Source organism: Ascaphus truei, chromosome 6, assembly GCF_040206685.1.
Source record: "Ascaphus truei isolate aAscTru1 chromosome 6, aAscTru1.hap1, whole genome shotgun sequence".
Lineage (NCBI taxonomy): Eukaryota > Metazoa > Chordata > Amphibia > Anura > Ascaphidae > Ascaphus > Ascaphus truei.
In genome coordinates, this window is record NC_134488.1 from 31726769 (window position 1) to 31746339 (window position 19571).

Consider the following 19571-nt stretch of genomic DNA (forward strand, 5'->3'; position numbering starts at 1 on the left):
AGGCAATGTGGCACTCAGGAGTTACGCTCTCAGACCCTGCCAGGACTCGGTTAAGTCTAAAAAGCTGTGTCTCTGTGGCTGAGGTAGAAATATTTTGACCTCAGACTTTACTATATTTATGATTTTAAAATGAAAGTGTGTGAGTAGTGTGTATTTGTAACTACATTAGTGATATACACTAGTAGTTTTACCAGATAACCATGGCACACCCTCTCTGCCTGCTCCTAATGTGCAGCGCATACATGGCTCATTCTGTATTGTAATTTTTAATAGTATATTTATTATAACTACACTATTATAATGACTCTCCCTCCTTTCTCTCTTGCGTCCCGCTCCCCCCCCTCATGTGCCTATCCCTCCTTTTTCTCAAGTGCCCCTATCCTCCCTTTCTCACATGCCCCTCTCCCTCACGTCCCCCTCCCCTCCCTTTCTCACTCCTTTCTCTCATATCCCCCTCTCCCTCCAGCATCCCCCTCTCCCTCGTTTCTCTCAATCCCCCTTTCCCTCTTGCATCCCTCCTCCCTCCTTTCGCTCCAGCTTCCTCCTTTCTTATTTCAAAGGGAAAAAAGCAGCGCTCAACACTAACCTAATATAAAGACATTAATTACAAATATACAGTGATAACAAACTTAATAGTGCTAACGGAGGAAGGTAATGAGTCCAATATAGATAGATAGACTTAGGTTCAGCAGCCAGGAGAGAGTTTGCACCCCCCCCCCTTTCACTCCTCTCTCCCTCCCTCACACCCTCCAATCCCTTCTTTCTCTCTCGCATCCCCCCTCTTCCTCCTATCTCCTTTGTTTTTCGCATCCCCCTCTCTCTCTCCCCCCCCCCCCCCCCTCCTTTCACTCACACACCTGTCTCTCCCTCCCTTTAGGCTTTAGGTATGGGGGGTTGATCGCACTGCATGGCAAGTACAGTAAGTAATGTCACAGCTCACCCCCACATGCCCCAGCCCTAGGAGGAAACCCAGCGCACCCATAGAGCCGGCGTGCTCAGAAAGAGGGCAGGCTGATCCTATCGCTGGGAGGAGGGGACAGTGGCTGCTCCACAGCCCGCATGGCTGGAGATCTGGTCCATGCTGGGGGGCGTGTCCCGGGGCGGGTATTTAAAGCACAGGAGGCATGTGGGTTACAGCACTGAGCACCTGTCTCACACAGGGGAATTACACACAGGCGGGATGCTGTCCGCGGGCATTATCCTGCTCCTCCTGTGCATTATGGCAGCTGCAGGTAAGACAGCCTGTTATACCTATTTATAAGCTCATTAAGAGAGACCTCAAATCCGCCAAACAAACCAGCCTGGGGCAGCTTCAGCAGAATAAAGGAAGGGTACAAGTGATGCCTTCAATGGGTATCACAACTAGGGGGGGGGGGCAGAAAGAGTACCAGCTTTCAGGGCTGCCGAGGTCCTCTCTTCAGGTGGTTTTTAACTCCAGTGATTCTGATATTTAGTGTATTTGCATGTATTTAAACTACTGGGAAAAATATAACAAATACAGGAATTAAGACTTGGTGTTATGCTGGATAACGGTAAAATGTCTATCTATCTCTATGTATCTAGCCATTTATACAGGTTTTTTCCTTTACAAATGTAGCTCGGGTTATGTGTGCAAAATGAATCAATGTCTGCACGGTTACTTCAGTGCTACTGCAGAATAAAGTTGTGTTTTTTGTTTGTATCTGTGTGGGATGGGACGTATAGATACACAGCGGGGTGTATGTGTGGGATGGGATGTATAGATACACAGCGGGGTGTATGTGTGGGATGGGACATATAGACACAAAGTGCGATGTATCTGTATGTAATGGGACATAGATACAGACACAAAACGTGGTGTGTGGGATGGGACGTATAGACAAAGTGGGGTGTATGTGTGGGATGGGACATATAGACACAAAGTGGGATGTATCTGTATGTAATAGGACAGATACAGACACAAAACGTGGTGTGTGTGATGGGATGTATAGACACACAGAGGGGTATATCTGTGTGTGGGATGGGACGTATAGACGCACAGCGGGGTATATCTGTGTGTGTGATGGGATGTATAGACACACAGCGTGGTATATCTGTGTGTGATGGGATGTATAGACACACAGCGGGGTATATCTGTGTGTGATAGGATGTATAGACACACAGCGTGGTATATCTGTGTGTGATAGGATGTATAGACACACAGCGTGGTATATCTGTGTGTGATAGGATGTATAGACACACAGCGGGGTATATCTGTGTGTGTGTGTGTGTGTGTGTGATGGGATGTATAGACACACAGCGGGGTATATCTGTGTGTGTGTGTGTGATGGGATGTATAGACACACAGCGGGGTATATCTGTATCTGTGTGTGATGGGATGTATAGACACACAGCGGGGTATATCTGTGTGTGTGTGTGATGGGATGTATAGACACACAGCGGGGTATATCTGTGTGTGATAGGATGTATAGACACACAGCGGGGTATATCTGTGTGTGATGGGATGTATAGACACACAGCGGGGTATATCTGTGTGTGATAGGATGTATAGACACACAGCGTGGTATATCTGTGTGTGATGGGCAGTGGACAGTGTGTTTGGAATTTCCCTTCTTTGCAACCTGTGGGATAGAATATTTCTCGCATGGCTGCTCCGGGCTGCACACTTGGCAGTAGTATAAGGTGTAGCAGCAGGTTTGGGTAACTGTACCATATTACTCCTGTGGGCATGCTTAACCCTGTAACGTGTTAAACTGTAGGGCTCTTACACAGTTGATGAGGCATAGTTACACAGAGTATCACTGTGCTGTACAGGTATACAGTGAATACACATGCAGCGCCTGTGAGGACAGTTTACCTGCAATCTGGGACCGCCCTGCCCTGTAGAGCTTACAATCTAAACAGGCAGGATTTCCCAAATAAGGCTTGCAATGCATTTTAGAGCAGTGCTTTGTTGGCCTCTTGAGCACTGATGGGGTTAAGGAATATACTTAGAGGTAGGTGGTCTCCTTTGCGACACGCCTGTCACATCACTGGAGATCCTGGGTGTACATGAAGCAGTGAGAGGAGAGTGTACAGGCATTGTTAAAATATGACACTTAAACACCAATACCTTTTTGGATACATCATTATACTGTCTAAGCCGTTAGCACCATTGTTCTGAGCTGCAGTAATATCTATTTACACGTCTGCGTTCCACACTATTAACCCCATCTTACACAATCACTGACAATATATATATATATATATATATATATATATATATATATATTTTTTTTTTTTTTTTTTTTTTTTAAATGTTGAACCTATGGCTGCAATTGCAATAAGGCACTGCAGGAGTTGGGTTCCCTGAAGGCTGCAGTGTACCTGTAGCGTCCCTGGAATGTTAACCTCAGACATACCTGTGGATGCGACGCCCATCTCGTTGTATGCTCCCTTGTGAATCATAACCTACACGCTTAACTCTTTCAGAGATGGCTCTCTTTTGACGGTAACCCAACTCCCGCAGTAATGTGACTGTATAATGTGGGGTACTTAGTGCTGCGCATGCATAGGGCGCCATTATAACAATGGCAGGGTTTCTCAATGTAAAAGGTCATTCCTATTTCTTTTAATGACGGTATTGTAAACCGAATTCAAAAATGTCCATTGATACTTTCCCAGCATGGGGGGATATCTTCAGCAAAGTCTGAGACATCTTGATATTATCCCAAGCCAGCGGTGGCCAACTCCAGTCCTCAAGGGCCACCAGCCGGTCGGATTTTCAGGATATCCCTGCTTCAGCACAGGTGGCTCAATCAGTCCCTGCTTCAGCACAGGTGGCTCAATCAGTCCCTACTTTGGCACAATCAATCCCTGCTGAAGTGACTGAGCCTCTGATTGAGCCAACTGTGCTGAAGCAGGAATAGCCTGAAAACCTAACCTGTTGGTTGGGGGGGGGGGGGCGCAGGGCTTGAGGATTGGAGGTGAGCACTCCTGGTGTAACCCCTTAGCTGCCAGAAATAGGCTCTGCAAAGCATTGCAGAACTCTCTGGCAGCCATGGAGTTAATGGTCTGCACATTAACCCAGTATACATCCCTTTTATTTCCCTGCGTGTCTGACATACTGTAACACTGTTTTGCTGCGGGTTTTTACGGCTGGGCTGGCTGTTCTTTAACTCCTTGGGAGGGAGGGCTGGGGGATAAGACAGGTTAATTGTGCCTTGTAAAGTTCGCAGCCAGGAGCTGGGGATCGCTGTGTAATCGCAGGCAGAGTTTGTTCCTGCAGGAATGCAAAGCATCTCCATGCAGGGACGCAGCCTGGGGGCGAGGGGAATACAGGGTGCTCGGGCTCTGGGCCTACGGGTATAGAATAATGGGTGTGTGGGCATGTATTATTCTACAGTATGTATGAGGGGGTGTGTATACACACTGATATGTATGTGTGTGTGTTGCATTGTATTTTTATACACTGATAATGAACAGTGCGCTGTATAACGATGCAGAGTATCTATACACTGATAATAAAAACATGTTGTGCTGTATAATGACGTTGAGTATTTGTACACACTTCGGACTGCGCTATGTAATGATGCACAGTATCTCTGTGGGACAGTCAGATTTAACATTGCTTCTTTCCCCCCCCCCCCCCCCCAGTTACGGGGGCATCAGTCCCGCTGGAGAGCCCCCCTACCCCATCACTAAATCTGCACGCACGGACGAAGAGATGTTCCTGCAACAACTGGCTGGATAAGGAATGCATCTACTTTTGTCACCTGGATATTATCTGGGTGAACACGGCGGGGTGAGTTCTGCTGCAGACTGGGCTTATGCAACAACAGGGTGCTGTGGGGTAACGCGAGAGTCTCTTACTAGTCTACATGGAAAACGCCTCCTAGTGGAGGGAACGAGGGGCAAATATTGGAGAGCTTGGGATAGACAATAAGGAGAGGAAACCGGAGAAGTGACCGACTTGAACCGATTGTGTTCAAGTTACAAAGTAGCTTTGCCGTTGAATGAACCAGCAAGAGAGGTCTGCGTAATGTGGACCTTTTCAAACCTCACAGATCTCTTCTTCATGTGTATAGTATCGCATACTATAGGGATCAGCAGCTAGGAAGAGACAGCGTGGTGTGTGCAAAGTCCCATCTTTACTACACAGTCCTGGAGATAATTTCTATGGAAAGGTGCACACGTACAAACATGTGAGCAACAAACCGTACCACTGCATTACAGCAACAACAACAAAACAACCTGATTGCATATCATAGGGACAGGCTCAGACAGTCCTGGGTTATACAGGGTGACATCCTGACTGCAGATTATAGGGACAGGATCAATCTTTCTCTTATACACCGACTCCTTTTCTCTGTTTTATTCTTCCTAACCCGTAGAAACCCGCGTGAGACAGTGTTGCAATAGATTTCTGCATGAATACCTGTCCTGCAGTATTTTCCTGTTTGTCTTCATAGTGGCATCTAAGCAAATATTTAGCCGCAGTTAGCTAGCCAAAAAATGAGTTTAGTAGTGTGACTCGTTAGAGATGCTTTAATTCCCCCTGACGTTTACATAAAAAGGGATCTGACAGCTGGGATTAAATTACCCTGCTGCCTCTGCAATGGGTTGAAGGCCCTCACTCTGGCACTGAATTGGTTAATTCATACGTCTGAACACCTCTCTTTTGTCTAAGTTAAAACCCTTATTAAGTGGAGCTGGGGGCACCTGTGCGTGGGAGAGATGGAGGGGGCAGCTTCCACCCTCCCTCCTTCTTAAAAGTGCAGACTCGCATTGCAACACATTGTGTCTGCCATTTGGGGAAGGTGTAAGAACTTCTTCCCTGAGCAGCGGTGTTACTCACCCATTGTAACATTTCCCATAGAGCTGACAATTACTTTAAAATTGCCCCCAACGCCTACTACTTTCACTAGATGGATTTCACAATTTAGACGGTTTTTTTCCTTTTGCCAAAGCCACTGGTGGGAAAATAGAAGGTTTGGAAAGTCGCTAGTCACAGCGCCCGCCCGCGCCGCTGTGTCGGAGGGAGACGCTGCTGCGGTATAAGCTGTCAGTGCAATGTGCAGGGCCGTCCTAAACGCATGTCATAGCCCTGCTGCTTCATGACCAGCTCCTAACGCTCTCTGTGATGTATCCGTCTGTAGACAAACACTGCCGTACGGACTGGGGAGTCCCCCGAAGCGTCGGAAGAGATCCCTGTCCCGCTGCGAGTGTGCGGATTTCAGTGACAGGAGCTGTGCTACCATGTGTCACCGCAAGACAAGGTGAGAGCAGCGCCTGATATACGTCCATGGCATCTGCGGGGGCTGTCCCTTCTCTGCGTCACCCAGCAGGGGCACGGACAGACTCTCCATTGGCTGTAGGTCCTTTCTGTGCCATCCTGTGGTTGAAGGGACAGACTCCGTGTCCCATATATTCCTCCTGTCTGTGTCACTGTCACCCTGCGGGGGGAGGGACACACTCCATGTCCCATATATCCTTCTGTTTGTGTCACTGTCACCCTGCGGGGGGAGGGACACACTCCATGTCCCATATATCCTTCTGTTTGTGTCACTGTCACCCTGCGGGGGGAGGGACACACTCCGTGTCACATAGCGCCCTTCTGTCTGTGTCACCCTGCGGTGGGAGGGACACACTCCATGTGTATGTGACACACCAATGTAAGACTCGCTGGATTTTTCCCTGGAGATATCGGTCAGTGCCCGTTGCCAAACTATCGGGGTGTATGTTACTCCCTGTAACACCCACGTATCGCTCATCTGTCTCCATTCCCCATGCAAAAAAATAAATAAAATTTTATATATTGTGCCATCCTAAACTCCCCCCCCCCCCCCCCCCCAGCATCCTCTTCCCCCTCTGTGCTGCTGTGGATGTACAGCCCCCCCATCCTTATCTCAGTTTTAACACCCTTCCAGTGCCTGTCTGTTCTTTATTCCTTTTTTTTTCTTCCAATCCCTGTCTAAGGGGCCTATGCAGAGAGCAGCGCTGAAAATAATTGGAGATGGTAATAAATTGTACATGTAATGGCGTGATTTTCTCTCCATATGCAGAAAGGTCTGAAAACTGCAATTATTATCATGCATGATTATGGCGAGTTTCAAACGGCAAGATGCGCGCTGTTGAAACGGGTTAGAAAAAAACCGCGGTTTTTTTTCTTCTGCTCACTCGCCATTGAGCTCCAGCTTTGTGCCAACTTTTTTTGGCGGAGCTATTTGTAGAATATCTCGCCATTTTAATGGCGCGATCAGCCGCTAGATGGTGATCGTGCCTTCCTGCATACGGACCTTTTCAAAACTGGCGAGATATTGCTTCTCGCCAGCCGCGCGGCGAGTTCTACAAACAAAAAAAAAAACTGGCGCTTTTTTCTCAACTCGCAATTTCTTAACTTGCTATTGCCATATCTCGCTAAAAAATGACGATATTTCCGTTCTCGCTGCTCTCTGCATTGGCCCCTTAGTCTTATACAAATGTTTCTATCAGTATTGCTGACCTGAAGAGAGGAAAACTTTCGAAAGCTTGTCCTATGATATAAATTGTTAGTCCAAATAAAAAAGGTATCACCTAATACTGAAAAACTAATTTATTCTGCACTATCGCAACTGGACTAACACGGCGATTTCTGAATATATATATATATATATATATATATATATATATAGACCATACGATACCGGTTGCAACACGACATCAAGGGACAGCACGCAGGTAAGTAAATCAAAAATGTTCTATATTTGATAGAAGACACAAAAACCGACGTTTCGGTCCCCCAGTGGGACCTTTCTCAAGGTGGTGCACCACCTTGAGAAAGGTCCCACTGGGGGACCGAAACGTCGGTTTTTGTGTCTTCTATCAAATATAGAACATTTTTGATTTACTTACCTGCGTGCTGTCCCTTGATGTCGTGTTGCAACCGGTATCGTATGGTCTGTTATTGCTTTATGGGATAAGCACCAAAACTTATTTACTTGCATATGGTGTGCCGGCTGTGCATTGGATTATATATATATATATATATATATATATATATATATATATATATATATATATATATATATATATATATATATATATATATATATATATATATATATATATATATATATATATATATATATATATATATATATTTATATTTATATATTTTTTTTTTTTTTTACCTACCTGAGGCAGTGTCAGAACTGAGGCCCAGAAAATGCCTGCTGTCTTACATTGCTCCCGTAAACGGCAGCAATAAAGCAATTAAATGGGGAAAAAAACCATAACAAATTCCACGTGTTTAACTCCTTCACCTCTTGCGAGCGCTGTATTTGTGGAGCGCTAGTAAGGCAATAAGCAGGATGTGTGGGACTCATGAAGTCACTGTCTTCCCCCTCCCCCCCACCACAGACAGAAGGGAGCTATGGGACACCGAGCCTGTTCCTCCCACTGCAGGGTGACACAGAAGGGAGCTAGGGGACTCAGAGCCTGTCTCTCTCTCCCCCCCCCCCCCCCCTCTGCAGGGTGACACAGCAGAAGGGAGCTGTCACTCTGTCCAATCCATTGACGTCACAGCTGTAGACCTTTGCTTTGCTCCCCGCTCTGCTCTTCCCTCCTTATCTGGCACATGGAAGAGGTGTCATTTAGATTGCTTGTGTCTTTTAGATATATTGCTGGCCATAAACCCGAGGCGGAGGGGGAGGAGGCACCGTGGGCCAAACACTTCCGAGGAGCGCAGAAGCCCCAGGGACATCTCTTGCAGGTCCTAAGGTAAGGAACAGGTGTATTTCATCAACAAGAGTCCTCCGTGTGGCGCTACAAGCTGGAGGGGAGTAGACCGTAAAAGAGGTGTAGGGGCAGGGCTCGGCCTCCTTGTGGAGGAGGCGGCAGAGGGCAAGTACATTTAAATAAGTATACTTGAATTGCCTTACTGTATTTGCCCCCACCACCTCTGTAGGAGGCTGTTCCGTGGAGTCACTACCCTTTCAGTGAGGGTCTCCCTCACATCTCTCCCCTCACACTCAAAGCAGCAGCGAAGGTGTTAAAACGAGCATGTAAACCGCTGCTAAAAGAGTTCCATGTGCCGTTAAATGGCTGAGTGCTTTTAACTTTGTGAGACCTCGCCTTACCTCCCTCGTTTACAGGCGCTTGGAGGGCAGAGAGAAATTGCGCTATAAACATGGCAAGAGATAAGGGACATAAACACACAGGAGCAGCTTTATTCCCACAGGTTCAGGGTCACAGAGAAGACGTTCTCTGCAGTGACTTCTCCCCGCGTCTCTCTGCAGTGACTTCTCCCCGCGTGTCTCTGCAGTGACTTCTCCCCGCGTCTCTCTGCGGTGTCTTCTCCCCGCGACTTCTCCCCGCGTCTCTCTGCGGTGTCTTCTCCCCGCGACTTCTCCCCGCGTCTCTCTGCAGCGACTTCTCCCCGCGTGTCTCTCTGCAGCGACTTCTCCCCGCGTGTCTCTCTGCAGCGACTTCTCCCCGCGTCTCTCTGCAGCGACTTCTCCCCGCGTGTCTCTCTGCAGCGACTTCTCCCCGCGTGTCTCTCTGCAGCGACTTCTCCCCGCGTGTCTCTCTGCAGCGACTTCTCCCCGCGTGTCTCTCTGCAGCGACTTCTCCCCGCGTGTCTCTCTGCAGCGACTTCTCCCCGCGTGTCTCTCTGCACACATCCTCTTATTAAATTGTAAGCTCTATTGCAGCGGTGCTCAACAGGTCACGGTTTCAGGATATCCCAGCTTCAGCACAGGTCTTCGACTGAGCCACCTGTGCTGAAGCAGGGATATCCTGACAATCTGACCTGATGGGAGGACTTGAGGAGCGGAGTTGCCCACGCCTGCTCTCCTGTACATGGGTGTGTTAATGTTGCGTTTGATTGCCTTGCCCGTCACACTACAGAATGTGAAGTGAAAATTTTGTGTGTAAAAAGCGCTAGTTAAATAGTGTTATAAGAATGTGAATACTTCAGTTAAGTGTAATAAACAGTGCAATAAACAATAAACTACTGTACAGTGTTGCACTATAGAATATGTTGGTGCCTTAAGAAATAAATGATTCTAATTACTCTTCTTAAATGATTGTAAAGTGACTAACACTCGGAGTGCTCCCCTTCTGCGTGGGACACGGTTGCATATTCACGATTATATCGCCAACGTTTTTCACATGCACCGACCTCTTTGCCCCTAGTCGTTTCCTGTTACTTGTAAGGACTAGTTTCACAAACGGTTCCGTGGAAACTGCATTTGAATGAAACGAATCCGCTTTGAATCCCAGCGCTTGCAGACTGAGGTGTGCGCTCGATACTCATGTTGTGTGAAGTTCCCCTCTGCGTTGTGTTTGAATGGAAGGTGCGGAGGGGCAGGACTTGAGCCAATCGGAGTGTAGAATCCACGTATGAGTGGGTGGAGGGGTGGAGGGCGCATAGTCCTTATTGATTATCACAATATTAATGCATCGTACCCCTAAGTCTGACTGGGTTATTTTTTTTCCCCCTCTTACACCCCCCCCCCCCTCCCTCAAAAAAAAAGTCAACAAGTTCTCATGTAACAGGGTTGGAAGAAGAAGCGAGCACACGGACTTAAGCAAAATGCTTTATTGTCCCAAGTGATCCGACGTTTCGGCTGTGCAGTACCTTGTAAAAGGCTGTACTGCACAGCCAAAGCGTCGGGTCGTCTTCTTCTTCCAACGCTGACTACTACTGGGACCTTAGGAGCACCCTGAATGTCACACACCGGCAGCTAAGTACCTCACCTCTTACAGTGTGCATGCATCATCCCTACTACTCCTGTAGCAGGGACACGTTCCATGCGAGGAACCTCTGTGTGACTAACCATTTAGGCCATATTTACTAAGCGGTCCTATTACATTAGTCACCTCAAGTGACACTCACCTCTCAGTCTATGTTCATGTGGAAATGCAGCTACAAATTCTCCCCCCCACCCCCCCCCCCCCAACACACACTTCAATTCTCTCTCTTTCTCCAGAGATGTCGCGGTCCGCAACGCAGCACGCTCCCGCCGCCGCTCCACCGCTGCCTCCCTGCTCTGGGACTCCGTGACCTGGAAGAAGAGGAGATAAAGGGGGTGAGACAGATGGAGAGGGAGAAGAGCCTTGAGGTGGGGCCACGTGTGGGCTTTCAAAGCTCCAGAGACTCGGGAGAAGGCCGGAGGTCTCAGCGCAGGAGGCCAGCGAAGGCTGTTCAGCCGTTTTCGAGGGAGGGAGCGGAGGGGGGGGAGAGAGAAGAGTTAAGCAACCCTCGCCTTGACCTTAAATGTCAAAAGAAGAGCTGGGAATGGAGAAAAGTGATGGACTTGATAAGACTGCGCAGCTTCTCGGTTTGAGGAGGTGACTTCAAGGACACGGTAAAAGAAAAGTAGACTTGACTCCATTTGGATCAACAACACATTGCAAAGAAAAAAGGGTGAAGGGGCAGTCTCCTTTTGGGACCAGAAGAAGGTGACACCGATGACTTTGAACGACATTTTGATTTGTTAATGCATGCTAAGCTAAAATCGTGGGAGGGGGTTTGACTTCCTTTTTGCTTCCCTCTTCTTGCGTGAGGTCTTCACAGGTTGAGCGAGACCTGCCTCCCACCCCTTCCTGTCCACTGCCATGGTGAGATACTACACTTTATACTATCCCGCCATGTTGGAATAGATTATTTTGTTGGGGGTGAGAGAAGGTGGAGGAACTGGTCCAGTGTAACCAAGTCTCTCTGGTCTCAGCAAATGCAACGGTGGCTTCTCCAGGCACGTGAGGAGACCACATTACCATTGAGCTTACAGTCTAAACAAGCCCCTTCACCTATACAATTGGCTATGTTTACTAATCGGTGCTTCTCCATGAGACACCTTACGCTCCATTAAGCGAAGGTGTCTTATGGAGTAGTAGATGTGGTCCAGTCTGTTAGGCATACCTGCTCTTCACTCAATGATTCTCCGAGGCAATGATTTATTATTATGAATTGTAAACACTTCCCTGTGCTAGAGAAGAGATGTTCCCCAGCACGGGGAAGTTGCTTCACTGCGCATATAATAAGGCCCTCCGAAACAGTCCCAACATGCTGTTATTATGAATCATTGGTTGCTGCTGCCGTGATAACGCGCCCATACAGCCCGTTCAATACACATGCAACCAAAGCATGGTCAGGTATCAAGGCTGAAGGATCTTTACAAGCGAGGAGGTTACTGCAGCGTCAGGCTTTTATAAGACAGATCACCAGAGAGTACCCAGGAATTTCATCTGCGGTTATGCAGACATTCAGGGGGACGGGTGTAGAAAACATACAGGGATTCAGGGGAGATAGTATGAGCATCCCCAACTCACCTCTGAATTGCCCTAAAACCAACCAGGCTGCATTATAAAATAGTGCAGAGAATCACTGCCAAATACACACATTGAATTGTAACTCATGGCCGTTCTGTTTCTGTAAAGATTTTGTATTTATTGAAGAGGTGTACCAATTTATCAATGAGTAACTATTACTGATGCAAATAAATATGTTAGGTTATTTCAATTCAGACTATGGGCTGTGGAAGTGTTTATAAATTATTTGTGCATATTATTCTATAATGGTGAACCATGTCAAACGGATGCATTGTAAACTCTTTCAGTGCTGAAGGGGGTAATTATTCATTGTAATAAAATTACAAAGACCAGAGTATTTCTGTCATTTTTACCTCCCTTGAGTATAAGTCGTAACTGGAGAGCATGAGGGGGTAGAAGCAATACTTTCTGTAGTATTTATGAATTTGGAACACTAGTATTATTACCGCCTACTTGCGGGGGGGGGGCTAAACCTCACATGCATTATCCCGTGTGCAAGTGTATGGAGATACTCAACATCATTATGCACTGCAGCAATTTCATTATCAGTGTATAGAGATACAGCGCAGCATATTTATTATTAGTGTATTGCTTACTCAGCACCATTATACAGCGCAGAGTGTTCATTATTACTGTAGAGATACTCATGGTCATTGTACAGCCCAGCGTGTTCATTATCAGTGTGTAGATAACTCGGCACCATCATACAGCGCAGCGTTTTCATGATCAATTAATAGATACTCGGCATAATTATGCAGCGCGGTTTGTGCCTTATCAGAGGCTCTAACTGATCCCACCACATCCTTGCTGGAAAAAGGATGCAGGCTTCATGCTATCTACATAACGATGCACTGCAGAGAACCCGCCGCAGTAGGAAGCCACAGCACACATTTATAACCTCATTTATTTTAATTACTTGAACCTGAGGGTCTGTACAGCTGTTCTGTGGCCCTCAACCTCTGTGCCCCCCTGGTTCCCATGCGACAAATCACTCCGGTGGCTTACAGTAAGTTGATGATGTTGACAGCGGGAGGTGTGACATCGACATCGGGTGGTGTCACATTGACAGCGGGAGGTGTGGCGATGACAGCGGGAGGTGACTGTGACTTTCTTTTTGTGGCCCTGCGACCATATGTGGGGTTTTTTTGATGTGAAAACCGGCACACATAAAAATCTATAAACATCTCAGGAAGTAGGGCGAGGGTGGTGGTCGTTTGGGGGAAGACAAGGAACAGCTCTGATGGGACCAAGAAACAAACAATCATTTTGGGGTTGATTGCTGCTTTAATCTCTGAAGTTGGGACAGACTGCACCGCCATGGTGTGCAAACCCTGTCTGAAAACTGCTATAAATACAGCAGACACCTCTGGCGATCTTAAGCCAGGGAAGATGCTGAATACAGTGTTGTCCATGTCCATAAGAGCTTACAATCTATAATAACCCTTGAAGAACAACACTGTGTCTGGCCGGTTTAGGATTGAAGCCATGAAAAGGCCATATGTTTTATGCAGAACATACATTCGGAATGCACATTGATACCCTAACAACCAAGACCTATGCCAAACTAGGGGTACTTTACAGGAACAAATACTCCCTAAGTCTCCTGGTCAGAAAGTGTATCACCCAGCAGATGCTAATGCCAATTATTGACTATGGAGACATAGTATATGGCTTGGCACCTCAACCCACCTTAGCAAACTTGACACCCTCTACAATTTAATTTGTCGTTTTGTTCTCCAATGCATCTACAACACACATCACTGTGATATGCTCAAAGAACTAGATTGGTAATCACTAGAGTCTAGGCGCAAAGTTCACCTTTCCTGTCTCACCCTCAAATACTTTCTGGGCAAGCTACCCAGCTACCTGAACAAGCTCCTCACCCCTACCACATGCAGCACTTATCACCTGAGATCAGACTCCAAAAGACTGTTCATGGTCCCAAGGCTCAACAAAGTATCCAGCCGTTCCTCTTTCTCTTACCGTGCACCCCAAAACTGGAACAACATACCAGAGACTCTCACATCCACCACCAGCTTAAGTTCTTTCAAATCTAAGGCTGTCTCACACTTTAATCTGGTCTGTAACTGTTTCATACGCTCATAATATATATTTTCTTTAACTGTGCGTGCAATGTCTTGTATATAATGTATACCCTGTTCATTTATGTAACTGTATTTGTAACCATGTATTATTTGTCTTAACTCTGTGCCCAGGACATACTTGAAAACAAGAGGTAACTCTCAATGTATTACTTCCTGGTAAAATATTTTATAAATAAAATAAATAATAAATAATAACATGTCCTGGAAACTGTATTACAAGGTGACGTGTTAAATTCCAAAAACATATTATCCCGGGTGGATTCAGGAAAGCTGCAGATTCAAAGGAGCCTGTGCATTAAAACTAGAACATGGGAGGCGCATGCGTGACGGCTGAACTGCATGGACGTGTGAGCCATTAGCTCCGTTCACAGCCGGCGAATAAATTAATAAATAAAGAGCTAAAAACCCAACGACGAGCACCAAAAATACACACAAGCAGCCCCAATAGTACAGGGATGTCAAGGGCAACGCGTTCTAAACGAACCTCCACGGTTCTAACGGATTACTTCGCAAAGGGAGACTCGGCACGCGCCAAAAGCCATGTGGGTCCTACAAGAAGCGGCACCGAGTCGGAGGAGGGAGAAGACAGCGGCAGGGAAAACCAGGTGATGAGACGGAGAGACATGAGGGAATTTTGCCTCGACATAAAAAGATGCTTCCAATCTGAATTGGCTGTGCTCAGGGCGGATATTAGCGGCATAGGGGTGAGAACAGACTCCCTAGAAAAGAAGCTAGATTCCACCATTAAAGCCCTACTCAGAACAGACAAACAGTTGGTCCAGGTGAAAGATACTGTGAGGGACCTCACAGACAGGCAGGAGGATTCTGATAACCGCGATCGCAGAAATAATGTGAGGGTCAGGGGGGGTGCCAGAAGAGGAGACTGATCCGGAAGACTTCATGGGAAGATGGCTGCAGAAACTGATGCCAGACAGATCTGAGGAGGACATCCATCTGGACCAGTGCCATAGGGCCCTGCGGTTGCGTCCGCAACAAGGAGACCCGCCTCGTGACATCATAGCGCGATTCCATTTTTTTTAAGGTGAAAGAGTCCTTCTGCCAAATGACCCTAAATTATGCAGAATTTGAGGGTCACAAACTACAAGTCTTCAAGGATATCTCGCCCACCACCCTGCTCAAAAGGAGACAACTGACCCCCATCACTAAAGTGCTCCGAGATGAGGGGATCAGATATAGGTGGCTGTATCCGTTTGGACTATTAGTAACCCGAAATGGAGCCTCTAACACATTGCGGAGATTGGAAGAGGGCGAGAGTTTCCTGGCCAAACTTGGGCTCCAGGATAAGATCCCCGAGGAAGCAACTGGTGGGAGACCGGCCCCTGACCCAGCCTGGAGGGAGGCCAGGAAAGCTGACAAGAACAAACAGCCGTTGTACCCCAAAGTGAAGAGGGGCCGAGATTTACAGAACAATGTTCATCCTACCTGTTTCTGTTCAAGTTGTTGGAGCTCTAAAGTTTTGAGCCTGGTTCGTGACTCGTTGTGCCCTCTTGAAATGCTGCCACACGCTACCTCTGGATCCCAACAGCGCTCCTCCGTGAATGGTGGCCATCTTGGATCGGCTCCTGCTGCACAATGAGATCAAGGAGGAGCCGGATGACGTAGAGGAGGAGGAGACGGCAGATCTCGCGAGAGGACCCGGAAGAGGGAGATCGGACACCTCCAAGATGGCGGCTGAAAACGGCCGGAAGGGGAGGCACAATACAGGAGCCCGCGGGAAGAGTCAAGAGGAGCCGGATTTCCAGCGGCATAAAGAAGAAGGGGGAGGGAAGGGGAGCACTTCCTGCGCAAGGACTATTTTTGTAGGTACTATACGGAAGAGGAGCCCACTAAACAATAAAGTCACCGCACGAAATAGATAATGTTAAGAAAAAGGGGGAGCCAAAAAATAAAAAGGGGAGGGGCAGAAGAAGTAAAGAGGAGAGGGGGGGAATATGAGAGGAAAAATAGGGAATCATAGCGGTGGTCTACTTACTTGGCAGGGGGGGGGTGAGGGCACTTATGGACATACCCAGGAATGGAGGGTGATAGGGAGGTAGGTCTTAGTCAGGGAGGGCAGTGGCAGGATGTAGGATCCACTGGATACGCAGGATAGGAAGTAGGGGAGTAGGGTTAACATATAGAGTAGAGGGTTTCATGCGCACAGGTAAAAAGGGGGAACAGAAGGAAGGGGGGTGCATAGTAATGTGGCAATAATATACATAGTTGCAGAGAGAGGGTCTCTACGGGTATTGAAGTTAGAGGCTTAGGGTGAGGCAGGGAGAAGAACGGAGACAAACAATACACAAGATTACAAGGAGAGGGGAGATTTATTTATTTTATTTTCTTCCTGCAGTTATTCCTTAGGCTCAGGTTAATAGAGGGTTTTTCTTTTTTTTGGTGTTTCAAGATTTAAGAAAGAGTTAGTGCTTTAAGAACTAAAACAATAATAAACAGATGCCGGCCGGGACTGCGGTCTGGCTGTTGTCATGTGTCTTTGGACTCAGATCGGGACAGATTTCCAGGATCTCAAGAAAGTCCTTGGGAGAGGGAGGAGCGGAGCAGCCCAGAAGGAGGGAGGAGTTTCAGAGGGGGCCCCGCTTGATTCCCACAACCCAAAGGCAAGGGAGGGGTTCTCCCGCCTCTCCCACTCTGTTTTGTCTTCCCTATGTGTCCCATGTTCCCTGTGTATCCTCCCCATCCCTCCCCTCCTCCTGCCTAGGTGGTGCAACGCTGAAGCTGGGCAAACTGCTGTGCACTGCAGAGGAACAGAAGCTCTCCGGCGAAGGTAGGACACCCAAGGTCGAGACACAACGGAAGAGAGGTGAGACTACACTTATACCATGACTCTATCCTTTATCTCACATAATGCCAAAGGGCTGAACTGTTCCCGTAAGAGGAAGGTAGCACTCACTGACTATAAGAGAAAGGAGGCCGATATTGTTTTAATTCAGGAAACACATTTTAGCACCACCAGCTTCCCAAAATACTTCGATAAACAATTTAAACAAGTGTTTCTATCCTCTGCAAAAGAGAAGAAACGTGAAGTAGCAATATTGATACACAACAGAGTGGGGCTGGTGGTGGATGCTGTGAAAAAAGACAAAGAGGGCAGGTTTCTTATGCTCACGGGGTCTATAAATCAGCAACCAATAGCGATTGCCGCAATATATGCTCCAAATGGACATGACTCGGCCTTTTTCACGACAATATTCACAACCATTCAAAAACACAGTAAAGGGGTCCTGATAGTAGGAGGTGACTTCAACACAGTGCTGAACGCAGCCCTAGACAGATCAGGACCCCCCCAGGCCTACAACAACGTCTAGACCTACGGCTCTGGAACAAGGGCTAAGGGACTTGCAGTTGGTCGATGTCTGGAGGGAGTCACACCCGTTAGACAAAAATTACACCTTTTATTCGCACCCACATGACTCATTTATAGCAGAATCGATTACTTCTTTGTCTCTAGTAGACTGGTCCCAAAGATTGCCCACTCTGGGATCCACGATATTTCGTGGTCGGATCATGCACCCATAGAGCTACGGTGCACACAGATAGGGTTGGACAGACCGGGAGCAAATTGGAAACTAAATGAATCTCTATTAAAAATCCCCGAACTGATGGAGAAGGTTGGAGAGGAAATCAAACACTTCTTTAGAGAAAATGAAGGAAGCGTTCGCTCCCATATAACCCTCTGGGAGGCGCATAAAGCAACATTAAGAGGGGTATTGATCAGTTTAGCGGCCAAGAGAAAAAGAGAGAGAAACGCAAAAATTATAAAAGAGCAAAAGGAACTTATGGGATCAACACAAGAGTTCCCCAAATTCGGCCACTCTCCAACAAATCAGAGACACCAAGATTAAATTGAATCTACAGTATAGCTTACCTCCCATGCTGAGAAATCGTTAAGTTAGTCAAAGAGAAGATTCTTTGAAAAAGCAAACAAGCCAGATACCTTGCTGGCCAACTTGATCAATTCCAAAACAAATAATTGCAACATCCAGGCCTTGCGTCTTGAATCGGGTGTGATCTCGGCCAACCCTAAAAATATTGTAGGGGAGTTTAAGAACTTTTATGAAAAACTGTACGATGGGGGAAAAGTAACCCGATCCTCCGGGACGGAGAAGGCCCTAAAAGATTTCTTAAAGGGCTCGAGTCTATTTGGAATCCCATGAGAACCGGGACCTCCGGGTGATGGGCAGGAAGCCCCAACAAGCGTGAGTAACCCAACCTCCCCCCCCAGCCTAGTTTATCGGGCCAAAGCATGACTGCGGCTGCAGATCCAAATAGGGGGGAGGAGGGCACTCGGTGGGTTAGTCTGGGGTTCCGAGCCAGGGGATGTTAGATCACTGACCCATAACGGCCGTCCTGCCCTGTCGGTATAACAGGAACCCCAGATCTGACCCACAGCTTAGGAGACGCTCCACCAACTACCTAACAAATGGAAACACTCATCCGGAGCGGACACTTGGCGCTATTGATAGGTCCCAGAACCTAGCCCCCCCCTGGGCGGCCCAAATTGTCAGGACTAAGCTAATGTGCTGGACCTGGGGAAAAAGTGGTAAATGAGAAGGCTGGGCAAGCGGCTACAATGAGCCTCACTGAATTGGCACTCCCATTCGCATGCTCGATCCACGGTCAGCACAGACATAAATACACGCCCCCCGCAGTAGCAAGACACACAGTTTCGCTAAAAAAATATGTTAATCTGAAAGGGATACCATCACAACCCAAGCAAACCCCTCCCCCTATCCTTTCCTCCCCCCCCCTTCCGTCACCCCCTCTTCCCTCCGCCCGCCCCCCTCTCCTCCCTCCCCCCCCTCCCACCCCCCTTAATCCCCTTCCCCTTACACTGCAAAGAACAGCACGCGAGATAAATGTATATTGGGATCACATACATACACAGATCTCAGAAAAGCAGCAACCACACCAAGGTGCAGAAGAAAAGATCATATAAGAGTAGAGTCTCTCACCCTCATAAATAACTGTCTAGCCAAGTATGCCGGATAAAGATATTGCCTGATAAGGATGTTGCCAGAACTGTTGTTAAATGTGTTGAACTGTTCAAAGAAGGTGATAGTCACCACTTAGAATGTCAAAGAGATTGCTAAACTAGAACCCCCCACACCCACCCTCTCCCCCCCCCCCACCCTCTCCCCCCCTACCCCCCCCACTCTCCCCCCCCACACCCAC

The 19571-nt window shown here is 47.5% G+C and overlaps 1 protein-coding gene across 1 annotated transcript; it reads left to right on the forward strand.

Moving 5' to 3' along the window:
* The first annotated feature begins 1150 nt into the window (after positions 1–1150).
* Positions 1151–12467, forward strand: EDN2 (endothelin 2). The gene is made up of 5 exons (XM_075603849.1): positions 1151–1232; positions 4615–4762; positions 6117–6236; positions 8614–8718; positions 10932–12467. The coding sequence occupies exons 1-5, from the start codon at positions 1181–1183 to the stop codon at positions 11023–11025; spliced, it is 519 nt and encodes a 172-aa protein (XP_075459964.1). The 5' UTR covers positions 1151–1180; the 3' UTR covers positions 11026–12467.
* Positions 12468–19571: the final 7104 nt, after the last annotated feature.